This window comes from Oreochromis niloticus, linkage group LG13 (assembly GCF_001858045.2).
Source record: "Oreochromis niloticus isolate F11D_XX linkage group LG13, O_niloticus_UMD_NMBU, whole genome shotgun sequence".
Lineage (NCBI taxonomy): Eukaryota > Metazoa > Chordata > Actinopteri > Cichliformes > Cichlidae > Oreochromis > Oreochromis niloticus.
The window spans coordinates 1894074-1905290 of NC_031978.2; the positions used below are offsets into that span (position 1 = coordinate 1894074).

At 37.6% G+C, this 11217-nt stretch overlaps 1 protein-coding gene and 1 long non-coding RNA gene across 3 annotated transcripts in view; both read left to right on the forward strand.

The window, feature by feature from the left end:
• LOC100710095 (glycine-rich RNA-binding protein 7-like) overlaps window positions 1-340 on the forward strand; it is a 2174-nt gene extending 1834 nt beyond the window's left edge. Inside the window, exon 3 of the mRNA XM_003457488.5 lies at window positions 57-340. Coding sequence (XP_003457536.1) covers window positions 57-91 — 35 coding nt within the window. The 3' untranslated portion in view covers window positions 92-340. The remainder of the gene's footprint in view (window positions 1-56) is intronic.
• An 8407-nt stretch (window positions 341-8747) lies between these two features.
• On the forward strand, window positions 8748-10966 carry LOC112841933 (uncharacterized). Of its 2 annotated transcripts, none has more exons than XR_003213430.1 (2): window positions 8748-9077; window positions 10157-10966. It is a non-coding gene; the product is annotated as an uncharacterized LOC112841933 (long non-coding RNA). The 2 variants fall into 2 exon arrangements; XR_003213429.1 differs by lacking the exon at window positions 8748-9077 and adding an exon at window positions 9828-9897.
• Window positions 10967-11217: the final 251 nt, after the last annotated feature.

The following is an 11217-nucleotide window of genomic DNA, read 5'->3' on the forward strand; positions in this document are numbered from 1 at the left end:
TGTTGATGTCTTTTCACATTCAGTGTCTTTTATTAATCGGATCCTTTTTCTCTCAGGTATGGGGAGCGCTCTCGGGGGGCTCTTTAAGTAGGAAGCCAGAGGTCCAGATTCTCCTGCAGCCTCCTCAAACCTCCGTCTGCAGCCGCCTGATATGAAAGTGTCCAACCGAACTGATGGGAAACTGCTTCTCTGAAAATGTATATATTCATATATGTTCATCTATTAAAGGAAATCCTGAATGAGAGATCCTTTATTGGGAATACTTTAAAATAAGTACTTCTGAAATGTACACAAGGTAAAAAAAAATTATGTGAAAAATTAAATAAACTTGTTCAAATAACATGGATGATGATGTGGTTTTATTCATTTGAAGGTGTTTTTAATCTGGGTTCATGGAGAGACATCACTCCTAATATGCTGCTGAGTGTGTGGATGTGTATGGTGTATGGGGTGGAGTGATTGTGTGGTTACATAATTACACAAACAGAATGAATTAAATGTGTGATGCAGTAATACAAACAATAATGTGTCCAATAGAAGAGAGCATCAACAAAGGACAATTTTACTATTTGCTTAAAGTCTAGTTGGACACATGTCACGGCCGTTGGTGGCATGAGGCAGGTTGTTTCACAGTAATCAGTGGCGGTAACACTCAGCGAGCAAAGTGTGCACCAACGGTTTAAATGCAACCTACTAACCCAGCATAGGAAGAAAAGCCCACACGGTGAGTTCATCTCTGCCAGCTGTCCCCACAATTGTGGAATGTGAGAAAGTCCGTGGACTGTAAAGTCTTGTATTCAATTGTGTAAGGACGGCAGAGCTTCAGGTGGTAAGAACGTGGTGTTACTGGCCTCCGAGGAAACCGCCTCTTTGCTTCAGCGACCAGTGGTACCCGGGTTGGGCTCCGCCCCTCTCTGACCCTGACAAAGGTAAGTGAAAGAGAATGGATGGATGAAAAGTGAACTGACATCAGAAGGTTTTTAGATAATTTTCAGTCCAGCAGACCTGCACAGGAATGGTTTTTGTTTAAGCCACTTAACAATGAATTATGAATCATTCATGAAAGATATTTAACAACGGATTTTATGGAGCGACGAATTTTAAAAAATATTGTCGATGTGTAGGGATGAGGTCAGGAGAGCGCTACAACACTGAGAGCTCCATCATTGTTTGGGCTCCGTTTCAGTTAATTACAAACATATAAAGGGGCCATCATATTTTGCTCTTTAATCCTCATGCTCTTTAATAATAATAATAATTATTATTATTATTATAACTTAGATTTGTGTAGTGCCTTTCAAGAAAAATTGAGCAGACCTAAATAAACTAAACACAAACACGACTGGTCAAAAGTTTTAGAACAACCCAATTTTTCCAGTTTTGTTGTTGAAAATTATGGAGTTTAATGTCTCCGAAATTAGAGCACAGTACAAATAAGTAACTGGAGTTAAAAAAAGAAATCACAATTTAAATGTAATTCTGAAACGTACATTATCTTTCAGTTTTGGGTAACCTCACCACGAACCTTTGTACTATTTCAACTATTCATTGGACCGGAACGACTTGAACTGCAATAAATGACTGGAAACATTGCGCTGTTCTAAAACCTTTGACCGGGAGTTTTTACTCTAACTTAAATCATTTCATCGAGAGGAAATGATTTCAAATGTTTAAGTTACACTTAAAGTTACACTAGTTTGCAGATGTTTGGCACAGTGTTATTATAGAAAATGTTTTTATGGCAGTGTTCAGTAAATACTTTCTGTCACTGATTTTTTCAAAGATGAACGTGTATGCAGCAGCTTCCTGCTTTTAAGACACAGTTTGACAATTTTCTGGGGTTTCTTCCTTGAATTCAGGTTGAGGGATCATGTGACGATGATGGAAACAAGACAGAAACTCGTCTCTAAGCTAACTAACGACTCACTACCTGCAGTATTAGGTTGGACACTTTTTGGCAGACACGCAACATTTTTGGAGCAGAGGATTAAAATGAATCACACACAGGTGATATGGACCGAGCAATGCCAGCAGTGACCTGCTCACTGTGTCCTCCTCCTAAACATTTAAAACAGAGCACCTGTGTCTGGCTCACCCACCTGTGTCACTTCTGCAATGCTCTCTTACACGTCAGGACCCAGCAGTTAATTATTTCACGATTAAATGGTAAACTTTAATAACACGCTTGTACAAAGTGAGGCTTTGTGCTCACACTTGCTGCAAACACTTGTTTTAATTCTGTTCTGATGCAGAATTCAGGTGAAATCAGGCGAGAACAGGACTTTCTTTTATTATGTGTTTTAAAATCTGGTGAATTGATTGTGTATCGCATACATTTGATTTGGGTTCCAGTCTTTCTTTCTGAAAGACAACAGTCGCTCATCCGCTGGCCAAAAGAGTTTTCCAAATACCTCCACGTGATCAAGCCTGGATTTGGAAAGATTAGCAAAAAGAAAAATCTGCACCTCCTGCTTCACATGCAGTTTTGTGTTTTTGTGTTCAGAGGCTGCAGCCAGAGGGGAGACCTCGGCTCAGCCAGCTAGAGAGCCTGACCAGGAGGAATCAAACATTAACTCGGCTCTTCCAGGGCACCCTGCAGACTCGGCTGCTGGCAACGGCGAGGGAGTGCCGACTGCAGGTATGCGAGTCAGATCTTCTGAGGAGGATTTCACTTTTCTCTCTTCTTTATAATTGACTCTTTTCTCACTCTTAGCTCCTTGTCTCGGAGTGGGAGGGGTTTGAAGCACAAAGGGAGGAGCTTGTCGTTTGGTTGGCTGATATGGATGTCCAGTTGACCAGCTGACAGGAAACACCTGTGAAAAACTGAAACAACTGCAGGTGTGGGGTTGTTTTGATAAGACATATACTTGATATGATACATACGTCAGAGACATTGTCCTAAACTGGACTAACAAAGAACCATACTGTAAAATGTAATTCTAGATGTTTGTTATTTCAACATATTATTCTATATCAGTTTGACGATAGATGACTGAAGTTGTTGTTATAACATAGAATTACAAGTTAAAAACGTCCCAATTACACCAAAAAAGCTAACTTGAAAACTCATGTCCAGCTAAATCAGCAACTTATGTGAACTTGACAATGTGGGTAAGTTGAGCACAGCAGGATTCAAAACTGCCTCACGTGACTGCTACCGAGGTGCATCATGGGGAATTGGCGGTTAACGACATGCTCACTTTACTTGGACGTTTTCTAATCGTCTTCTTTGGAATATGCTTTCAAGGTGAGTAACATTGGTTATAACTATAAGGAAAGAGAGCTACAAAAGTTGGAACATGTTTTGAATCTATGGCATGATGTGTGTTTTTCTCTTTTACCGAAATGTTTGCTTTAGCTAATGTAACTTTAGCCGACAAGGTCCATCTTGTGTGTCATGACCAAACTTGACCTAATAAACTGACATATGGCCTTTTTTATGGGTTTAATGTGGCGCTGAGCAAATCACAAGTATTGTGCCGCTAGCTTTAAGGTTGTGCACTCACCCTGTTGCGATATTAGCAAGCTAACTCAGCTAATTAATAAAGCTTATTTCATATTGTCTCTGTACTTGTAAATTTCTTTCAAGTTCACAGGCTGTTGTATTTTGGTGGAAGTTCATTTTGGCAATATTTCCAATAACTGACTGGGTTCAAAAAGAACTTTTTGGCAGGACTCGGATGCTTGTTGTCATCTGTTTACCCCTATGTAATCACTTACGTTGTTATGAACTGCTGCATGCTAAGCTGCAAGAGTGCACTGAGGACTGAGACAAAATATGGTCTACAAACCAGCATTATATTAGTTTTTATCAGATAGTCCTCCAGTGTGTTTAGTTTTTGCTTTAATTCTATTGTGCAGTTATTTGTTAGCCTGAAATGCTTTATGCTTAACAACAGCTCACTATTTTGACTTATTTTTGAACTCTTGTGATCAGTATGACTAGTTTGTGTGAGTTTCCATACTAAAAGAGCTGTAGTGATAAAATAATTGGCATCAGAGACACTGATTTTTGGCATGGTATACTGCAGAAGGTTTTTGTTTTTGTTTTTTTGCATAATTTACCTTTTAATTAAACTGCATTCTCTGTATTGTAACAAAACTAATATTGTTTATATGTCAGAAAATTAGCAAACATGAATAAATGGCGAAAACAATATAATTATAACATATATTTTTATTTTACTTATTTTAGGTCTGTGAAGCCAAACTTGATGCTGGGGATTTATTTTTGTCAGTGGAGTCAAATGGTAAGTTACAATTTGTGCATTTTGTCATACTGGAAACACCACAGATTATATTGTAACTTAATAGCTCTGTAGAACAAATGATATAAAGATTGTAGTGTCAGGGTACTTCTTAAGAAGTAATATGGCACTATTGATGATCACATGCAGGTGGCATAAACTAAATATTCAGACGTGCTACCAACAAATGATTCATTAACAAAAGCAATGGAGCAGACTGTTTAGGTTCTTGTGGTTGTAATAACATCCATAACTGCAAGTTTGTCATTAATTTATTTTCACAGGTCTAGATGATCACATTTGACTTTGTCATTTAAATGAGGTGGACTTGCAAACTTTGCGCTCTTTCGGGTAAATTGCTGTCCACTACATATACACAGAATGTGCACAGTATTTCAGATCTAAAAAGGGAGTATGTAATGGACTTGCTGGCTTTAATGTAAAAAGCCTGTTGTGTAACTTTAATGAGGCAGTTGGACTAAAACAGTATTGCTCATCAAGGTAAACATCTGAGGAATAAGGAAACTGTTACTTGTCCTTTTACTCAGTGTTCTTTTAATCGCACGTTTACTAAAGTTTTACATCACATAAGTCATTTTCACAATCATTCTACTTTAAAAGATTTCGAGACAGAGCTGATTGTTCTGTGAACTTCCTTGTTTGCTGAACGGCAGGTAAAGTGCATCTTTTTGTTTGTTTGCTTTTGTGTGTTTGTGTTTTCTCTAATGGGCCTCAGATGACTGTTTGCTTAAATTTGGGTCTCAAAGAATCTTTTTTTAATTCTGCCTGTACTCTCCACCCCTCTTCTTCTATTGCTCAGGTTGAAGCAGAATTTGCCCGTCTTACATCTGTTGACCTGAAAGGGTTCCTTTTTGCTGTGCTTGACCATTATGGAGAGGTTCGTGGAGCTGTACAAAGAGAGAGCGGCATAGGAGGGCTAACTAGGCTCATAAGATGCTTCGGAGATGATGTAAGTGTTCAACTGCGAAATGTTCTCCTTTGTTTAAGTTTTAGGTTATCCAGTTCAACTGATGAACTCATTGAAAGAAAGCTGATAAGTAAAGTCTGTCATCATATTTCACAACTGGACATTTAGTGTGGTAACTTTTACAGAATCTATGTATATTGGTGGTAGGTTGGATATCATATTCTACTTGAATGTCCTGATAAGCCTGATTCAAAATCTCCAATGATAATCATATATTGATGGAATTATGTATCAAAAAGCTGTGAATTTGGAGCTGTCTACATGCTTCATAAACACTGTTTAAAAAGTGTTTTTGTTTTCTTTTTGACTTCTTTGACCAGAGCCCTACACAAAGGAAGAGGACAGAGGACCTCATTTTCTAAAGGAAGACCCCTCACACACTTTCAAGACTGTGAAGGTTAGCATTGTTTCTTTTAGTAAATTTAATAATGACAGCACCACAGTGGATTTTAAATGAAACATGTGGCATCTATGAAACAATAGATGCCACATGATATCATGTGTACTTTTTCCTCACCAAATGTATTATTACAAGATCTTTGACACTGGATTTGGTCTGGGTTTCAGAGAAACTAACTGGCAAGCTAGCATTGATATTATTAGTGTCTTGTGTTTATTCATGTCTTCACCAGGGTCTTTGACATTTCGCTGCTGTACTGTTCACTTCAGCTTTACGTTTGATTTCTCACATTGTATATTGTAATGGCAGAGATATTAGGATATTTAAGGGGCTGCAGTGGCTGCTACAGCTGTGGGGGGCAATACTTTGGTGAAATGTCCTGGACCCTGGAAAAGAGACTGTGTAGACTGGGTAAGCAATTAAAGGTTACTGGCCGAGAGTCATTGGGCAGCTGGGTAAAGGTGGATGTTGATATTCAGTGCCAATTATGCAACCTGTTCAGCCACGTCTATATGCTCTTTTTTCATGCTGTTAATATAGGGGGAAAAATAAACTTTAATCAATAAACTGATTAAAGAAGCATTGTCTATGGAGCCATAATCTGATCCTGCAGTTTGCACATTTCATGTATTCTCAGCCAGATTTGGTTTAGAGCACAGCCAATATTTAGCATACGTAGATTTAAATTCACACACTGGTGATGGCAAGCTACATTGTAGCCACAGCCGCCCTGGGGCGCACTGACAGAGGCGAGGCTGCCGGACACTGGCACCACCGGGCCCACTGACCACCACCAGTAGGCAACAGGTGAAGTGTCTTGCCCAAGGACACAACGACTGAAACTGTCGGAGCCGGGGCTCGAACCGGCAACCTTCCGATTATAAGACGAACTGTCAACTCTTGAGTTTCAGTCATCCACCCATGTGTGTGAATGACTGAATGTGTAAAGCACTTTGGAGTCCTTAGGGGACTAGTAAAGCTCTATACAAATACAGGCCATTTACCATTTAAATTGAAAATTTTGTTTGAATTCTGCATTTGAAGACATGCTCAGTTATTTATGAACATGGTCTTTGTTTAAAGCAAGAAATGGATTTGTAACATGGGGGTGCATATCTCATTCTGAAAAAACTTTAACAACTAATAAGTGTTACCCAAAGCCAATCACCATCATCCAAAGCATCAGTATGGCTCTTCTTTGGAAAGACATGAATTCTTAAGCACAAGGGATATTGTGTAATTGTAATTGTGTAATTTTTTTTTTTTTTTTGTCTTTGAACCCTTTTATAGCCGACAGGTATTGAAGACACGTTTTCTAAGAGGATGAAAGTTGGCATTGCGATGGTGAAAGAAGAAGACATCATCGATGTGTTGGTTGTCCTTGAGGCGGCAGTAATCCTGTCTAATCTGAGGGATGTCTCAAGTGCCATTTCCATGCTGATGGGCCTTCTTTTTGCCCTCAACATAGACTATCCAAAGGAACTTAAGGACATCTTTGAAGTCATTCAGAACATCCTAATGAACATTGATGGAAGGCAGTGCATCTCACTAGTGCATGGTCTAAGAAACAGACTCTTGCAGGAAGCCATGCAGAACTGTAATTGTATGCTCCTTAGTGTTAAGGACAGTTTTTATTTTACTGTTTGTTTTTTTATTCTTGCAAGTTCTCATTCTCACTTTTGTATGTCACTAAATGACTACACTTTACATTCCAGATTAGACAATTACTCATTTGTTCATGGTTTAAGAAACTTATGTGAACAACAATATAATGGTGGACTTTGCAGATGCTTATCTCATGCAAGTCAGTAGTTTTTCCTTTGTTTTGCAATTGAGCAGACTCAAACTGATGTTTCTGAAATATCCATATTATCAAATGTTTCAGAAGCATGCACTCATTTTCAGAGATATTGGTTCTGTGGAATTTGTTGCAATTGTAAACGAAGACAAATACAAGAGTTTGATGTCTTAGTTGTTATAAACTGATCTTTACTGTCACTTATCAAAGGTTTTGTACTATTTTAATATTTCACGTTTTATGCTAACAGGTGTGACTGAGCACAATGAAGTTTAAAAATTTTGTAAATGTAAAGAATAACTTTTCTAAAATAGCAAGTGTCCCGTTGATACATTACATTAATGCAGACTTTATGTTGTTACTTCACAAGAATCACTACTGTTCCTAGAGTATTGGTCAGAATTTAATCTTCACCCAAACTGGGCTCAAGACCAAGTTCAAATTTATTGTTTCACAGGGAGCAGCCTTTGAGTTTTGATGGATTGTGAGCCTGATGAGCTACGTCACTGATTTTTCTGTTTCTCAGATGACTAAGATGGCACAATAAATGGTGAATGTTGGGCGCTCATGAGTAATTGTCTTGTCATGTTCTTAAAACAAACTTATGTACTATACTTGTATGAAATGATCAGATAGACTTTAATGGAATCTGTGGGTTTTTATTTTTTTTCTGTAAACAACAGAAAATTAATTTAAAGGAATGTAGATATTTAAACCTGAGCTCTAAGATGAACCTAACAGGTAGTTTTGCTGAAATGGATGTTAGAAAGCTAAAAAAACAAAACAAAACTTAAGATGTTTAATACACATTTTTCTTTACATCCAGTCAATCAACTCTGATAATTAAAATGAAACTGATTTACAAGTTCACTCAGCTACCTTAAGGAGCTCAGTTAATTAATAAACTTAAATCAACTTAGCTAACAGATTATGTTAGTTAAGCTAAAATAGATTCCTAAGTTAAAAGAACTACTAAAGTATTTGAATTAACTAAAAAACCCAAGTCAACTGAACTAGGACAAGAGTTTAAACAATAGATTATTTTAATTTAGCTGAAAAGGTTTTCCCAAGTAAAAATGACAATTAAAGGAGTTGAACTGACTAACAAATCTCAGTCAACTAAACTAAGATGAAAGTTTAGACAACATGTGATTTTTCATTAAGATAACAATTGGTTGTGTTATAAGAACAAACTCTATTTCTTGACTTAACTTAAAATTTTAAGGCAGCCCTTTACCTCATATTTTTAAGTTGAAACAACAAGTTAGATTTTACAGTGCATGAGTCCAACATGAAGCTTACCTTACATAACACTGTAGCTGTTGGCATGATGACAGTGTATATAATTTGGATTATTTCTTTATCTTGTCAAGATCCATGTCATGATTGTAAATTGTTTAAGCTGTACATTACTTTGTTTGTTTTTTTGTAGTCAACATTTTGGTGCTTTTATTTTGAAAGTCAAGTTCTCTTACAAGTTGCGCTAGTTTCCTGTTTGGGTAGAAAGAAGAAAAACACCTGTAAGCGCGCAGAAAGGATGGTTTTTATTGACAGACATGTTAAGCGGACTTTAACTACACACAGTTAAAGGAAACCTCAGACGAACGGCGGCTAATTCCCTTTTTGCAGCATGCAGCCAACGAGGTATTTATTGATTTATCATGTTTGTCGTACAGTGTTATTTTTAGTGCTGTGTCTTACGCTGAGTTTTATTTTGTTAATGCTGTATAGTTTTCACGGTGGCTTTGGAGAGAAGTCTTCAAATAAACCAGTGACAGAAAACCGCCTGTGCTTCGAGCGAATTATATAACACTGAAGTTCATACTGTTATTTTTTACTGAACATGCAAACATCTGCTGATGAAAATGTGCTGATTTATTGGTCTGTTATGAAGCTATTGCTATTTCTAATGTGTTTATCACTTTTTGATGTTTTATTAATTGCACAATACATGTATTAATTGTTGTGTTATCTATAGTATATTATTTATGTTTTTATTTATAGTATAGTAAAGATATTTATTTATCACTGTTTAAATGACTAATATGTGACATGTGTTAGTAGTCTATGTACTCGTATTTCTTTTACCCTAATCAAGACAATTCCATTTATGATACATTTTATTTTGAAAGATTTAAAATGGTTCTGTAAAGAACCATTTTAAAAAAGGTTCTTCAAAAACCTTTAAAGGTGCCCCAGAGACCCATTTCTTGATGGTTCTTTGGGTCACCTTTAAAGGTTCTTCATAGAATCATTATTTGACTGGTTCTTCTATGGCATCAGTCTAAAGAACCACTTTTGGTTCCAGCTGACACCTCTATTTTTCTGAGTGTAGTCCTCTTCCTATGTCAGTGTATTCCGCTTTGCTTCCTTTTTCTCGTTATGTCTGATTTTTCCCAGCTGTTCCCAATCCTCTCGTGGTCCTGCTGCTGTTTCTCCTGCTGTCATTCTCGCCAACGTTCAGGTTTTCTCTCGTTCTTTGTCTCAGGTTGCATGTTTCTTGTTACCAGTTTAGGTTTTTCTTAGTTTATGTCACTGCCATTCTCTACTTGTGTTTGTACTTCATCCACCCTGTAAATAAAGCTCACTCACAGGACGCCAGCCATCAGTGCACTTGGTTCCTTCTCTCCACCCATTGGCTTCAGCATCCGTGACAAAATAATTGTTTACTTGGTGAGCCATAACCACAGAGTCCAAGCTCCACTTTCTGTCTTGTTTCTTAGGTGCGCACAGGATCTACTTCATTTGCTCAGGCAAATATTTATATCTGTGAGGCAGACCGTGTGATGATGAGAGAGCGCAGACAAACGGAGGTGTAGCCGGAGCTTAAACTGAGAGCAAGTCTTTATTTGGAGGCTCAACAAAAACACAACAAAACAACAACAACGGCGAAACTGAAACGTACTAGCAAGACGTAAACCAGGAGCAGCTAAACAAAAGAACACGAGGAACATGGAAAACATTACAAAAACCTTACAACCATGAGCATGGAGCCTGAGACACGAGGAGGAGGAGGGGACACGGATGAAACAGCGGGGATGACAACAAAGACGATCCGACAGAGAAGAGAGGGAAGCACACACTGTGTGTACACACACAGGGAGACGAGGAAATGGCAGCTGAGACTAATCAGACGAGACAACAGGGAAGCAAAACTCAAAGCACTGACTCTTCTCCTCCTTCATGTTCACAGTGGATCATAGATGCTATGCAGTAACTTAAACTGGAAAAGATGAGATGCTCCGTCAAAGGATCCACGTCCAGCTTTTACACTAACTGGCAAACATTTCTGACATTTACTGACAAATTGAAAGATGGACAATAGCTGCCTCCGTACAACTGTGTGCATGTATGTGTCTGTAAATGTCAAATTTATATAATCCATTCTGTGTTTTTTTTTCTTTCTTTTCCTTTAATTCTGGCAGATGGGACGGTGGGGTTTCAGTTTATAAGCAGGGTGTCCCTCTGCTTGTATGTTTCTTTGTTGTTGTGATTGTATAAAAATCTCTTTCAATAAATAGAATAGAATAGAATTCAACTTTATTGTCATTGCACATGTCACAGGTACAGGGCAGCGAAATGCAGTTTGCATCCATCCAGAAGTGCTTTAGCCATGATATAGATATATTACAATATATATTAGCAATAATATAGATATGTAAGTATATTACAGAAAAGGGTCTATATGGTATGTTATAATGTATACGGTGTGAAGCATGTTATGAATATTCTATAACTATAAGTATGTACAGGCTGTGAACAGGATATAAATATGAAATAATAA